This window comes from Rhamphochromis sp. 'chilingali' (genome assembly GCF_963969265.1).
Source record: "Rhamphochromis sp. 'chilingali' genome assembly, chromosome: 2".
In the NCBI taxonomy this organism is placed as follows: domain Eukaryota; kingdom Metazoa; phylum Chordata; class Actinopteri; order Cichliformes; family Cichlidae; genus Rhamphochromis; species Rhamphochromis sp. 'chilingali'.
Window position 1 is genome coordinate 60,645,626 of NC_137930.1, and position 16,664 is coordinate 60,662,289.

The 16,664-nt window shown below is 39.4% G+C and overlaps 1 protein-coding gene across 7 annotated transcripts in view; it reads right to left on the minus strand.

Moving 5' to 3' along the window:
• The window catches only part of shank3a (SH3 and multiple ankyrin repeat domains 3a), a 251,799-nt gene that overhangs the window by 123,154 nt on the left and 111,981 nt on the right, over window positions 1–16,664 (minus strand). For all 7 annotated transcript variants that reach the window (XR_013969459.1, XR_013969460.1, XM_080863845.1 and 4 more), the window contains exons 4-5: window positions 16,378–16,581; window positions 11,582–11,653 (exon numbers count right to left, since the gene is read on the minus strand). Coding sequence is in view for 5 of the 7 variants with exons in the window: in XM_080863845.1 (XP_080719971.1) it covers window positions 11,582–11,653; window positions 16,378–16,581 (276 nt within the window). In the remaining 2 variants the exon portion in view is untranslated. The remainder of the gene's footprint in view (window positions 1–11,581; window positions 11,654–16,377; window positions 16,582–16,664) is intronic.

Below are 16,664 nucleotides of genomic sequence, written 5' to 3' on the forward strand. Positions count from 1 at the left end.
ACACACACACACACACACACACAATGGCAGCCCCTCTCGCTCAGTTTTTGTATTTGCGCTCGCTCGCACTGTGTTGCTCGCGCTCTCAACATTTCTGCCCGTGCGCGTTCAACTCTTTGTGTATACCGTTATATTTGTACCACAAAACCAGCCAATCACAGACTTGGATGCAAAAATATCTGATTGGCTCTTCTGGTCTCCAATCAGCTCGAAATGACAAAATGCAATATCCCAGAATCCATTTCGTCCAAAACTCAAACGAGGCAGTGGCGGAGGAACACAAAGTGGCGGAGTTTGAAATATTACTCTTTCTGGGGCACAAAATAAACTTTTAAGATATTTTCATGCGAGAATGGTGCTGTGTAAACTTCAAATACCTCCTCGATTCATCAAGACATCACATATTTCCATAAGTGCTCTAACGTTTTCGGAGATGCCTGTTACCCACCAGCTGACCGCATAGCTGGACTGGTCATTGGGCATACCGGACATTTGCCTGGTGGGCTGATGGTGATTTTTCATTTTTATGTTTGTTTTTGTAACGGTATGAACAATGAAAGGTGGTGAATTAGCCAATTGGTCATGATCAACTCTGGGCTGGACCAATTACAATACATCGTATTGAGAGGAAAAGGAAAGCGATTAGTACCGTACTTTAGCTAGAATGAAAAAAAGACAAAGCTGGAGTTAGTCTGTCTTTACGTTGCACAGCTGCCTCTTCTCCCCTCATTCTCTCTCCCTCCCTCTCCTGTTGCTACTTCAATCATGAAACCGATCAATGATCAGCTGATCGTCTCTCTTGTTTATCTCCCACTTTGCGCCAGAAACAGGAAACCAGCGGATGTTACGCTAAACAACAACAGCAGCACGTTCAAGCTTGATAAGTTGTTGTTAGAATTTATTTAAAATTACTTTCTAGTATCAGCTGATGTTTGTGGGAGCCACAGCTGTAAAAGCTGCTGCTCATGATATTGGTTTGGAAACATGAAGGTGATACAAATCATACATATATACCAACAAGACAGTGTACATCACTGTCACAACAGCGTTTGTTTTCGTTCAAAGGCTTTTTGGTTTTTCCTATAATACCTGGTGGGGTAGTCTGTGATTTTTTTTGTCAGTTCAGCCTTATATATTATGTTTAACCCGAGTTCCCACCCGGTCAGCTGGTGGGTAACAGGCATCTCCGAAAACGTTAGAGCACTTATGGAAATATGTGATGTCTTGATGAATCGAGCAGGTATTTGAAGTTTACACAGCACCATTCTCGCATGAAAATATCTTAAAAGTTTATTTTGTGCCCCAGAAAGAGTAATATTTCAAACTCCGCCACTCTGTGTTCCTCCGCCACTGCCTCGTTTGAGTTTTGGACTAAATGGATTCTGGGATATTGCATTTCATCATTTCGAGCTGATTGGAGACCAGAAGAGCCAATCAGATATTTTTGCATCCAAGTCTGTGATTGGCTGGTTTTGTGGCACAAATATAACGGCATACACAAAGAGTTGAACGCGCACAGGCAGAAATGTTGAGAGCGCGAGCAACACATTGCGAGCGAGCGCAAATACAAAAACTGAGCGAGAGGGGCTGCTATTGTGTGTGTGTGGATAATAGCAAACACTGAAATACATTTTTTGCACGCAGCAAATAATTTTGTTCACTCAAATTCAGCTTTTCTTCGCTCAAAATAAATTTCTCCTCAAAATGCAACACTTGCACCTGCAAACTTTTTTACTTGCGCTCAAATTTTTTTTTTTACGTGCGCTCAGAATAGCGGCACAAAAAAAACGCCATAGAAGACCACAAGGCAAATTCTGTCCTGGGGAGAAGCTCTGGCTGCTCCTTGCATTCACACATTGACATGTGCATGCGTAAACACATTTTTATACACCCATACACTTACAGTGCACATACCCACAGGCATACAGGAATAGCTGTCACACAAACACACACAGAGTGTGTGTTTAGCTTGCTCAGATCTGAAGGAAAAACGCACAGCTAGACACGAGCATCCACATATCCTCCAACATATCAGGTACATACACACATATGCGAAAACATACAAATACTGTTCCGAGCCCACAGTGAGTAACTCAACCAGTGCAAAGAAAAACATTAGCATTCTGTCAGGGTTTCAGACAAGACTGCACCAGCTCCTGACACAGCCAACATGCAGCAGAGCATAACAACGGAATGAAAGCCAGTGCATAGACAGGTAGTCTGGGAACGGTAAGGAAGTGTTTGTGAATAACTGGAGACAGAAAGTTGAAAAACAAAAATTCAGAAACAGAGGGTAAAAAAGGATGTCTTTACAACAGAGGTAATGGCAAAATTAAATTAAAGAGATGATGAAAGCAACTGGGGTACCTTACTATTGAGCCTGGCCTTCCTGGCTTCTTTAGCTTTTCTTTCCTTTTTTTCAGCTGATTGTCTTTGTCTTCTGGTCAGAATGGATCCCATCTCACACACACACACGGACACACTCTCCACCACACGCGCAGTCCCGTAGGTCAGCTACAGTTTGAATGCCAAAACATCCTCCACATGGCCATATCCAGCCCCCCACCCTCCTCCTTGTTGTCTACTCTCTTCTTGTTCTCACTCCTTCTCCTTCAGTACCTTTCGTCTCGTCTAGCACGTGCAGACTCACCTGGTCAGTGAAACAAACACTCACCCGAACCTGGACCAACACACAAACTCCTGTGCATACACAGACAGACGGAGAGGTGGTAAGGGGTTATTTTGCAGGATGCTGGAGAGAACAGAGGGAAAGTGCGGAGGGAGGGGGAGAGAGAGAGCAAGAGAAGAGGGAGGGAACACAGAGGGAGGAGAGAAAGTGTGTGATAGGGGGAGGGAAAACCAAAAGAGAAAAAGAGAGAGTGAGAGAGGATACCATGCTGAGGGAAGGTATGGATATCAAATGCAAACAGAAATGTGTAAAGAAAAAAAAGAAGTGTGTTCTTAAATATACAGCAGGTGCTGGTTCAGTCTGCATTAATATAGCAACCTGCTAAAAATCTTATTCGTTATAGTCGAGGAATTTATGCCAACTGACTAACGTGTTTCTGAAAACACAAACTGTCCATAGTTACACTAAACATGCTTCGACACATACAGTATGCATGCATGCACACACTGTATGGTTAAACACATCAAGAGCATTTTGCATTAGAATCAGTGACATCAATTTTAGCGGGCGTGCCCTTCACTGGGAAGATATTTTTTAAATCCCAGGTTCCATGTCTGTATTTGTTTGGGGCATGTGGATGAGCTCGAATGAGCCGGGAGTATTCTTGTTCGAACCCGATTTGTCTTTACTGTCTTCAAAGAGCTACATTTCTCTCCTGGTAGGGGCTTATCCATTAGGGGCGCTTTTCCATGTGAGGGCTTCCCAACTGGAAATATACTTTCATCCTGTGCCATGCAGATACGTGTATCATATTGGCTGTGTTTGCAAAAACAGAAGCATGCTAGGCTAGTTTAGGCACTCAACAAAGGCTTTGTGGAAACTCATAACAATATCACACCCACGATGGGCTGCATTCACTGTGTAGTTTTATTTTAAATTGAAAATAATGCAGGAATTCTCATTCATAAATACAAAGAAGTGCTAGCACAAATACAGAGCCGCAGTGCTGGGGGATTAGAATGACTATAGATTATATGATGGAGCCTTTTGTGCATTATGCTTGTCTACACTTGCACATTAACAACAATGTGGCATAATGGCTTAGCTTGTGAATAACTGCACATAAGAACACAGATTTCTACCCAAACTCCGAGCACATTTTACACTTTGATATCGGGTGCCAATGAACAATGCAAATATAACAATAGCGCATAAGATATTCTCTTGCTCCACTTTGTGCTCTTTGGCATCATGACCACATTAACAAATAGTGCATTACTAAATGCGTTTTGCACTGCCCTGCAGCTTACTGCTACTATTTACTCTCAAGTATAAGACGAATCATTTTCCATTCAGTCCAATGCAGGATGTTAATAATAACCTTTCTTAGCATTTATTTTACAAGTAAGTGAAACTTCATACACAGAAAACAGACAACTCCCTGCAAATCCACACAGACATGCTGTACTCAGGGCCACGACCCAGGTTTAGATGATAAGCAAATCACTTTGCAATCATTCTTTTTTATTCACATTTTACAAAACAAAACTTTTATGGAAAAGGGCTTATATACATGCACATACAGTATGTATTTGATGCTGTAAAATACTGTAGACAGAGGTTTTTCAAGTACAAATCAAGTTTAAAGTATCAAACAAACACTGGGTCTATGTGACTAAGTTACTTAAAAGATAATAAAGTTTTTCTATCACTGGAAGGCCTTTTTTACTCTGTAAGAAAGCCCCCCATTCAGTGCGTCGGTCTATTACGTGGCCGACCGCCTACACCCAACGCCCACACACATGCACTCTTTATTACAAAAAGAATATGGTATAAATTTTACATGAAGCCACCAAGCTTAACCAGGACAGTTGCAGGGTGAGGCCTGGTTGGGCAAAGGGAGAAAATGAAAGGGAAAATCCTATCAACTATGACCCAATTTTATAGTTTACCCTGTGGCTAATGAACTCCATGCAAGCAAACTAGGGTAATGCTTGACCCCTGCTTGCTGCAGAATGAATACCCTAGTACCAGCCAAGGCTGCAAGACTCATCCAGAGCAGGATTCCACCTCTTACCCCTTAAGTCATTATGTCATAAAAGAAAATCTGCTATTTAAAAAAAGGAATAAAATAAAAGTTGTTTTTTTTTTTTTTTTTTGCTTAAAGCTCATGCTCACTGATGCAAACACATATTCTGACCTCAAAAAGCTTATATAATTCAAAAATGATAATGACAATTGGGATTAAGTAAATGCCAACGTTTGACATTCTTCTGAGAAATAGAGAAAACAGAGCAAGCTGAAATCTAACTTGAACATGACCTTGTTATAGATTAAGAGCTCTACTGTGGACAATTACACCAGCGACTGGCAGTGACAACCTTTTAATATTCAATATAAAATTCTTTAAACACACTGACATAAATGCCAGTATACAGTGACAGATACGGCATTGATCAATATTTAAGTAAATATGTGGACAGTGACACAGTTTTGCCTGTGTAAACCACAGATCAAACAGTAAAGCTGTAATTTAAGATTATCCTCTCAGGCTTAACTCAAGGATTAAAAAAAAAAATGTACACACAAGTTGTGCATTACCTGTTCAGGATTTACACCCATTTTTATACATTCTCCCCCATTTTCAGAGGCTCATGTGCCACGTGTTGTCTGTTCCCTCATTATTCCATGACAAAAATAAAAGATCTGGAGCTCATTCCTTGTGTGAAACCTGCATTTGTTTGCTTTTCATTGGAGCTGTCTATACCGGGTCCAAAAATGTACAAAAATTGTGCCACTGTGAATATCTAGGGAGATAACTGTAAGTTTAAATCCACTAGTGGAAAAAAAGAATCTTTTAAGCTTCTGCAGCTTATGCGGCAAAATAACCACACTTATTTTCTCCAATAAAACAGCTGTCACTAAATACTTACTTGTGAAATATAGCATAGCCTTCACAGCCCATTCACACTTTGAGCTTTGTACTCTGTAAGACAGTGTTACATAGAGCTGCACATAACAAATTGTGTCTTTATAGGTGATTTATTGCATGAAATGACTCTCTAAATTGCAATCGTGCAGAAATTGATCCTCGCTGAGTTTGTCAGTTGAGCACCACTCACTCACACTTTGGCACAGCAGTGTAACACAGAAGCAGAATACAGCACTTCACACCAGACTGCCTTAACAAGAGAAATAATTGAGTGCACGACTCATACTTGTCACTGCTTTTCTGCATCTTCATCTCATTCACCATTTTGTGTTTTGTTGTAGTTTGACACTTTTCAACAGCGCAGCAGAGGACCCTCACAACCCCGTGAATGTACAGATGATAGTAATCAACGCCAAAAATCATGATCAATTAACTCAAAGTTTCTCTATGCAAACGCAACCAAGTTCAGTGACGTTTTTGTCCCACACATGCTTACTCTGCAATTTTTCAACATTTATATGTAAAATTCAAAACTTAGCAATGAATGCTCCAAACCTGAGGATCTATCCCATAAGGCAGGCCTTCCCAAAGTGTGGGGCCCGCCCCCTGGGGGGGCGCAGAGCCATTGCAGGGGGGGGCGCGGTATGAAAGGGGGGAGGACAAAATGCTTGGACACTGCTCGGCTCCCACACAAACGCAAAGCAGGAGATGAAACATTGCTGAGTATGTTTCCAAACCAACTTCATTCTAAGCCAAAGACTAGAAAATATGGTGAAGCATATCTTCCCTTTGGCTTCACCTGCACAAGTGCCGAGGTAGGTCTCCCCTGCAGAATTAGTTTTCCCTGTGTTGGGAGCAGCGCTGGGCTGTTCAAATCACGGACAAACAGTATCCCACACTTGTTTATGTTTTTGAACTCATTTTGCACATAGAGGCATTTTTTGAAAAATGTATTGATAGCAATGTTGAATATTTTTAAAGAGGAAAAAAAACCAACTACACGTAAAATAATCACACCATGATGCCTTTGCCTTTGTAAATAGAGGGACAGTAACTGCGTGTGTATATGTAAGCGTGTAAAACCTGCAGATAGTGAGATTAACAGTAACAATATTTTGTCTCTCTGCAATTCCTCTCATGTAAGCAATAACGTGGCGCACAGCGTGACGTGAAAAAAGGCACATACCTTTGACGTTGCGCGACGAACTCTGTATTCCTCGTCCACACGTAAACGCAAAAAAGGAGTTTTAAAAGAATCTTAGTTTTCGGTGATTCGAAACGCCGTTTACGTGTGGACGAAACAGCTGCGTTTTCAAAAATACCCGTGTAGGTGCGGACGTAACGTAAAAGAGTTAGTAGTTTATTTTTATTACTACCTGTCATTTATTGCAGTTTACTTGTATTTGCTTAATTGTTTACTAAATGTTTGAGGTGTGAAATAAATCGCAATGGAGCAATATATGGGTGTGTGTGGTTGGAGGATGTGTTTGTGCGTGCACTGCCATGGGAACCACTGCCATGAGGCAACATTTTGCCCTCTATGTTTTTTGTTTTCTTTTTAGTGATTTTTTTAGAGTGTTGAACATTTTCAACACTAGAGAATCTTTCATATGAAATGTATCCCTGAAACAAAATGGGACACTTGCTTAACGTCCTCAAACATTAAATATTCAAGTAGTACACACAAGCACTCAGTAACACAATGTGTATAACTTTGACTACCCTATTAATAACATTTAAAAAAAAGGAAAACACAACAGATTTTTAATCAATAGCTTTAAACCACCAACTGTTACTAGGCAGTTGGGTTAGTTTCTATGATTGTGAGGATTAGCAATACAATTAAATTTTCTCATGGGATTACACAAAGCTCTGTATAATCAGCTATTAAACTGTTCTCACAAGTCTTAGTCGATTAATTGTAAAAAAAAAAAAAAAAGAGCATATCTAAGAACATTAGCCACACATTAGGGGTAACAGCAGTGCACTCCATGATCTAATGTTATGTTTTTCTTTTTTCATTAAACTGTAATGTGAAGCAGTATTTTTCAATAATGTCTGCCTGCAAGAAAAGCACATGCCAAATAACAAACATACCATTTTCTCATGGAGTTTAGTTAAAATTGAAGCTTTTTTAAAATAAATAAATAAATAAATAAATAAAAATAAAATAAGGGTGAAAAGAAGAAAATGATGAAAACAGTTTTTCCAGAATTTCTTCCCTGCAGCAGCTCTACATCCCTCTGTAGCAGACAAAAGTACACAAACACAGTTTGAAGTTCTGGCGTTCTCTCCAGTGCAAATCTCCTGCCATCTGATGGGGTCTGATGCAAATGCATTCACGTCTCTCTCTAGTCTGCTCCACTCCAATCTACACACACACACACACACACACACACACACACACACACACACACACACATACAGAAAACCTGGACTTCACAAGTAACTATTTACTGTCATCTCCTGCTATACCACACCTGCCACCTGCACCTGTCCACCTCAGCCTTGTACTACGAAGCCTGTTTAAGATACTCAGAATGTCTGTTTTTGTTATCTGGCTTCAGGTAACCCGACATAATGAAGCAGGCTAAGTCATCACATAAAGGTGGTTATCAGCACAATAAGTAAACCCAGGGTTTCCCATTCTAGCTAGCTCTGCAGGTTTACAGCACAAAAAAGTATTTTTGCATGCTTGCAGCCAACAAAGGAGAAAGTGTAACAGTGTTTATGTGGTATTATTCCACTTGCCACAAATATCAGTGTAATGGGGAAACAGCGCCCCGCCTCTCGGTGTGGCTGGTTAGGTGAGGCTGGCTGCAGTAATCGCTGCCAGTCTGCCGTAGCCATACGAGAGGTGAGTTGTATTTACCGCACACAATGTAGCTAAATAGTACAGACACATAAACCATGTATGATCAACTGATGGGCACCGAGTGTAATAAGTGCTTAGTGGACACATGTGCAACATCAGTTTTATGTACTTTTCATTTGTTTATTAATGTGTGAAACTGTATGCTAAAGTGGAATGCTAATGGGATGTTCTGCCGTAGTGTGCTGTGCGGAGTGGTGTGTGGCGAGCCCTTTGCACTGATACAACACTGTTGTTTGCATTCAGGAAATAAACTGGCAACGATCGATCAGAGACTCCTTGTCTTCTTAAAAACACAACACAACGCAGAGTCGAGGAGTCTGTTTGGGCCGAACTGTTGCAGCAGGGTGAAGCAGAAACTGGTTACAAAAGCAGCAAAGCAAAAGTTAATGGATGAAGTTCAATCTATATAATTTAATACTCACAGGGGAAAACTTTAGACACCACTTAAAAACTTTAGACCCTAGTCCTAGGGATCTTACAGGAATGGACATCTGATTGATCAGTGGTTGATATTTTCATGCCTTTTGATTTCCAATCTTGAACATAACTTGAAGCATGGAGATGCAGCTGGGTATGGAGGGAACCACTTCCTTAGTACTGAAAACCCATGGACAACCTTAAAGTTACCCAAAAAACCCAAATCCAGCTTCACAGAACAGGCCACAGTTGTACTCACTAAATTCCTGCTGCAAGCAATTATATCATCAGTCACCTGTGTGCACACCTGGTTCCCATTATTTCATGAATAATATTAATAGTGCCCAGCAAATATGCATGCTTTGCCAGATTATCTAGGCTGCCCAGAAGACAACATTTATCCTGCTCTTCTTTTCTGTATTTGAGACCACCTGCCTGGGCCTCACAAATGTCTGCCAACACTAGCCTTTTGGTTCTGTTTGCCACTTTATACTGTGTCTGTGAGCCTGCTGATCCACCAAGCTTAGTTTACCAAACCTGCCTTCTCTTCTGCAGTCTGTTCACATCCGGTTAGCAACATGCCCTTACACATATTTTTCAATATATGAATTAAAAGTTGCATTTCAATCACAAAAGATTTGAAATTTGATTTACCTTGCACTTATACATGCATTAAGAACATATTGTTTCTGACAAAAAATTATACTAAGTGAACAAAATTAGTTCAGGATTGCAAATCATGTTGTTTCCTGTTCTGTTTCCTAGTTGAATAGGAAATCATGCATTTTACAAAAGAAATTTCAGTTGTATTTTGACAAAAAAGCAATTATACAAGTTTGGGAAAAGCTCGGGATGAATCATACTAGTGAATGTGGCCCTATTTTTTCCCTGAATATTTTATTGTGCCACAGTAAAACACAAAAGATCTAGTTTATGTTTATGTGACATCTACCATGCTTCTTTGTGTATGAGCATACTCTGTCCTTATGCAAGCATGTTAGTGCTTGACATGGCCTAAAGAGAGTACTTCAATTACACATGAATGAACCAACAAACATAAAGAGCAGCACTCTTACTTTGGCCCTCTTTTCAACCATCTCATAAAAAAATTACACAATAAAACTCAACCAGAGCCTCTCAGATGCAAATACTTGGCTGACAGTACCAAGTAAGCAATTTCTAAAGTGCTTTGTTGTCTTAGTGATGTGAAACATTTCCGTTCTATAATCTTAATGGAGAATCAGTAAATCCAGCTGGAAATTATTTTGAATTTTACCTTTAAAAACACTTTTAGCACCCTGATCAGCCTGCTGGTGGGAAAACATAAAAAGGGAAAGAAAAAACGAAACAACTCTAAAATCAGATTGACAGCGATGTTTGCCAGAGAAATGCGACTACACAGGAAATTAGGCAGTAAGTACCAAGACCATGAAATGACTATTTTCAATATCCACCAGGAATAAATAACTAAAATGGAGGTATTTCATATAAACCTCTCAAAATGAAAGGGCCCCAGTAAAATTGCAAGTTTTATCACGCCAAAATTTACTAAACTATCAGCAAAAGATAATACATTTCATGTTGAGAAAATTAACCCAAATTCTAGTTGTCCTTTGCTGTCTTGCCTCCAAAACTTAAATCCAATGCGATAAAACCACATTTCCTGAGCAACTCAATCTCCCAGTGTGGCTTGAAAATATTTTCCCGAGAGCATTTTTTCTGTCTTATTCATTTGTTTATGCATAAACGCGTTACATGCCAGTCTACCATTGTATACAGCGTTGTTGTCCACTTTTTAATTTGAGCTTTTATTTATGTTACAAAAAACACTTTAAAAAGGAAGCCTAATTTCTGCTATTTAATACCTAAGAAATATCAACTTTCACAGATGGTTCCAAAATATGCCAAACTGCAAAATGCATAGCTACGTCTTGACTAAAGCCTCTGTAACTTTGTTCTGTTTCATTTCAGCAGCATGAATCAGTCTGAAATGAAAAATATATATACTCTTAGTGTGTTTTCACATGTTATATTAATTGCATGTTCACTCACTATTTCCCATGATGATATAATATGCTTCCTTTGGTACTTTTAGTAAAAGCTTCTTTCAGCCGCTCCCTTATTCACAGAGGGTCGACACAGCAGATAGCTCCGCATATTTGATTTGACAGATTTTTTTTCACCGGATGCCCTTCCTGACACATCCCCGAAGAGATTTGTGTCCAACCAGGGACTTTATGTGTTAGGCAAATGTGTAAACCACAAGACTATGGAACCACAATCATACCTTTGGCACTTTCAGTATAATAGCCATATTTTCAGAAAATATGGCTTTGGACAGCTAAATATTGGTTCTTGTGACATCTCTAGTCTGTACAGACATGTGTGTACAAGGAAAATCTGAAAAAACAGAACACGGAACAAGCATGTGGGCATTACTGAATGGTCTCAACATGATTTTGGATCCTTGGCTTTGCTTCGCTTCAGCAAGATTTCAATCTAACATATGTAGACCAGTTTCATAGGCAACACTCATTGCTTCCATCATTACTTTCACCATCTAAACATAAAAAAGGACACAATTTTTCCTTGTAGTGGCCCACTGTGCCACTATGCTATCCAGTCAGTGTTTTAATTACTGTATTACTGTACCTGTATCACTGCGTTCAAAAGGTTGCACAAACAAAAAGCTTGTGGAATTGAAAACCGCACGACTGTTTGGGCTTACCTTAGTGTGGAGCTTGGACAACTGCTTTTCATCCAGGTAGGTCTGAGTGTAGACACGTCTTTTATAGCGGAACTGAAAAAGAAGAACAAATATAAGAGGCTCTTATCTCTGCTTTGCAAAAAAAATTAAAGTTATTAACTAAAATTGTCATGCAGCATCATCTGCTTAGCCTAGCTTGTGTAAAATAAATTATTTTCTATTAGTTGGTCCTATGAAATAGAAAGTGAGAGCAGAAACAAACATATTTGGACTTATTTAATAACTTTCAAAGTCATTATGAAATGAAATTTCTATCTGCAGCTTGCTGTCATCTCTTTCCAGCACTCATGTCATGTTTGTCATATATTACATCTTGCTTGAAAACCCAAAAACTGTGACTTGGAGCTTGAATATGAAACATAAATAGCTAAAAAAAAGTCTTCCAATATCAGCTAAACACCTCATGTATAGGAAAAGCACAAAAAAGACATTTTCACCATTTTTAGATAAAATATTTTCTACAGCTAGAAAATCAGATTAGAAAAGAAAAGCATAACAAAAGTTGAACTTGAACTCTGAAGGCAACCAATCAATACATTATGTACCGTATTTCCCGGACTACAAAGCGCACCTGAATATTAGCCGCACAAGCTAAAATCAGGGGAAAATCCTGTTTTGTACATACATTAGCCGCACCTGACCAAAAGCCGCAGGTGTTTCAATGTTGACTTATCATATGTAAGAGAATATGCACAAAGCGAATTGTCAGGAAAGAGATGGCTGTTTGGAGACACACCCCTTTTATTAATATTTTGAAAAACAAGTTATGGGTACATATTTGCATAACTTTTTAGGTATATGTACAAGTAGCGGTAATTACAAGTACGAAACATGTACTGTGCTTCATAAATGAGTAACAAATGTAGTACATAACAATAACCTACAGCACACCAGAAAAATAGATTCGGACTACCTTTTAGGCTCAGGTGCAGTGACACGGCTTTAACAAGAAGAAAAGTCAGTCATTCACCATCTTTCTCTTCTTCCTGCACACTAAAACCACCAAAGTCCTCTCCTCCAGTGTCTGATACGAACAGGCTCAGGATGGCTTCGTCATCCACTCTCAGCTTCGTTCCTTCGTTGTCACTTACAAAACCAAAGAAATCCTCGTTGTCAGTGTCAGAGTCGAACACCCTCTGAAGGGCCGTGGCGGTGTCCTCCTCTCCATCATGCAGCAGTCCAGCCCTTCGAAATCCGTTGGTGATCATGGATGTTTTCACACTTTTTCACGCTGTCAGATTCCACCGGTGGAGTTGAGCATAACTTGCTTTTCGCAAGTTTATCGCCGCTCGTCATCCACGCCTCCCGCTGAACGCGTAGCGTTCATTTGAAGTTTGTTTTTCACGAAACTTGTACGGCACTATGTTGCCTGGCGGATGGACACGTGACCAACATACCACTCTTGAACCCCGATACTGTGTGTCTGATCGCATGCCCTTCCGCCAGGCAACGTAGTGCCGTACAACAGCGGAACAAACAAAACAAATCGTCTTACGATATGACAAAAATCACGGACAATCCATAGAAAAGCCGCACCTGACTAAAAGCCGCAGGGTTCAAAGCTTGTGCAAAAAGTAGCGGCTTATAGCCCGACAATTACGGTAATAAAAAGTAGAAAATCTGACAAAATAAAAGTCAAAAAGTAACTACTTGACTTAAGTATAGCAGATAAATAAGTATAGCTGTACACAGAAAAGGCGATAAAGACAACTAAAATCACACCTGACAACTCCTCACAATCCTCCATGACAAGATAATAAATTAAGACCAGGCATATAAAATGAGAATCCCACAGAAGATGACTTTTTCAGAAGCAGAGCAAGAAAGTGGTCAGCAATTTGGTCGGGATCCTTGTAGCTTAACAAATATGAGACAAAATATAGCTTTTTAAAAGAAAAAAATGTATACGTTGGAGAAAGTGTGCTAATTACATGGCTTGGCATATATAGAGTACAACCAGCTATTTATAAAAGAAATGACGAATGCACGAAGGTGCTTAACCAGAAAATGTTCCAGCAGCAGATGAGGATGTGAGCACAACTATTTCAACTATTTCAGCACGTTTCCTAATATTATAACAAAGCTTCTTTGTTTTGTTTTTTATCATAAAGAAGACAGATCCAAGGCACAAGTGGTCTAGTAATCAGACAATAGGTTAGAGATGTGGCAGTGGTGAGTTCAGGTAGCATGATGACTTGAGCTTTCACTACTGCAAACTAATTCATCAAGCTTTCTGCCTCTACCATCCAACTTTGGTCAGCAGCTTTACCGGAATTTGTCAAAAGCCAGATCATTCATTAGGTCTGATGCAAACTGCTTGTTTTGTAGAAAGGTTTCACTGAACACTGACAGCCTGTAATACCTTTAAAACTTTGCGACTTTCACTGCCCAGGACTCCATGTATTTCAGGTCTCTTTGTGCTTGTGTGTGTACGTGTGTGCATGTCTGCTTCTCCAGCGATGTGTGGCATTCACCAACAGAGTAAATCCACAGCAGAGCACAGGATTTTCAGCCGCTAATCCGAACCTGTCAATCTTCTCTACACCCAACATGCCTAAGGGAATAACTGCAGGTCAATACATAGTGTTCTGGCAAAGTAGCAGCAGACACTTGTGCACACACAAACTGATCAATCCACGCCTATTGAGCTAAATTGTAAGTTTTAGGAAGTACAACCACAAATCCAGATAGAATTAGATACAGTACAGACTAGACAAACAAATGGACAAATGGCACTGACAACTTACCCACCCTGTCAGCTCTTGTATCATTTTGCCTCTTAAATTGTGTAACATCCTAAATGCTGTGTAGAATGAATGTTAAGGGGTTTGGTAAAGGAACCTAACTGGTAATGCCATTGCAGAAAATTGTGTTGTTGTTTTTTTGTGATAAGCTGTGACTTCTGTAGAAGTATATGAGCTAAAACTGAGAATTTTAGAGAGAGGGTAGTAGAAAGTAGAAACATTAAAATGTGTAGACATAGTCTAGTAGAACTCCAAAATCAACGTAATTAACTTTAAATGAGTATTATTCGTCCTTAAGCTGAGACATTACACAATCTCAAGCTTGATTTGCAGTCAAGACTCTAGAAAACTAACATAGCTAATTTCATAACAAAGTTTTATAACAAAGTAACGAGACAAAAAATTCTTAATGTTTCAGGGAAGAATTTACTCTTTGGTAGATCTTTATTTCGCTTTATTTCAAGCTCTTGACATGTCACAAAATCACTGAAAACAAAGGCAGTCAGGGGAAAAAAAAGAAAGAAAACCTAGCCGTCATCTTTACACCCTTGTCTGTTAAACAGTCTCTAATTCTCTCAGATCAAAAAGCTTGATGGACAAGCACTGTAATTATCTTTGAGAGATGACAGCTGCAGCAGACAATAAACTGTCACTGACTACAGCATTATTGCCATCGGGTTTGACTGGCACATCAGAAAAAGCATACATCACACTTAAAATGATGCAGACACATGCATCCAAATGTCGCATCAGCCTGCATGTGAAGCATAAACACACATATAGACATACGACTTTTGAACAACAATGAGTTGTAATATGACTGACAAATGACATGGTGAGAAAAATGATAAGAGAAACTATTACACTGGCCTATAAACTGAATCACGCTGCCATGGGAACAAGGACCCCTCCCCGAAAAACCACAGGTGCAAGATGCTGTATTTATTATTAGGTTAAAGGGACTATGACTAAAAACACATTCATCAATATGGTTTAAAAAACAGATGTCTACAGTATGCTAGGATAAAACCTATAAAATATAACGCATCAGTATTTATATAACATCAAAACAACAGTGCACTAAAACAAAGGTAAATTAAACAAAAACTACGTGCTGTATATGAATGAATCAGCACTGTGCGCAGGCATAGTGACACTGGTGTGCAGTGTTGGCCCCTATTATGCGAAGCAAGCACCTCTCACTGTTGTGTAGCAAGATTCAGCTGCTGTGAAGTTACTGCAGACTGGAATGATTAGGTTACTCTAATCAAACATGAAGTGTCTTAATAAGCTCAGGTTTCAGTTATCCAAATGTTGTGCCCCAGAAAGGAATTAAACAAACTGTTCATGCAGCATTATGATGGCCTCTCTGGCAGTTATTAGCTAGAACAGAGCTAGAGAGGCCACTAGACTGCAGAGCCAGCGTTAAGCATGTTCAGTTTCCCAAACATATTTCTTATACCTCCAATAAAAAACGTTAAGCTCTATATATTTCATATTTCGACAGCCCTACTTCCATAACTACAGTAGTATGCATTCTTGTTGAAATCAGCTGAAGCAGCGACAACCAGCTTTTTCTGTGACATACAAAATAAATAAAACAACCATTATTGGGAACGCTGAACTGTTGTAAAATTTCCAAATTAAAACAGGATATGGACAGAGTTGTTTCATTAAGTGGTGCAGGAGGCACTGATTGGCCGGCTTGTTTGCCAGTATCAACATCTGTTGTTCAGCTTTTCCTAATAATACTCATTTTGATCGTGTGTTTAGTATTCACAAAGTGCTTTACTTAAATCATGCAAAGATAATTATTAGGACAATATATAAAATACAATAAAATATAGGAGGAATATAAAAGCATTTCTAATGTGAATTGATTTTTCACAGAGTCAAAAATCTTTTTGAAGATGTATACACGATTATGTATGGTGCTGTTGCATATACAGCTTCTTTCTCTCTTCCTATCATACATCAGTGGAAGCCTTATAAATGCACACGATCCACACCTACCTCAAGGTAAGGTACAGGAGCAATAGATGGGAAGGGGTATTCCCTTAGCCGTCTCTCCTCATCCAGAAACTTGCCAGCCCTGCCGTTGTATGCCGGCTGGAATAGGCCATAGTTTAATACATCCTTCAGGCTCTGGTTGAGAGTACACAGGATTCGCTGCTTGGACAGCCAGATTGGAGCATCCACATTGAATTTTAAACACTTCTGCAGAGACAAGAGTAAAAAAAGGGAAGAAGGTTAACTTCACGGCATGTTTAAACATATCACATACTGCACTTAAGCGGAAT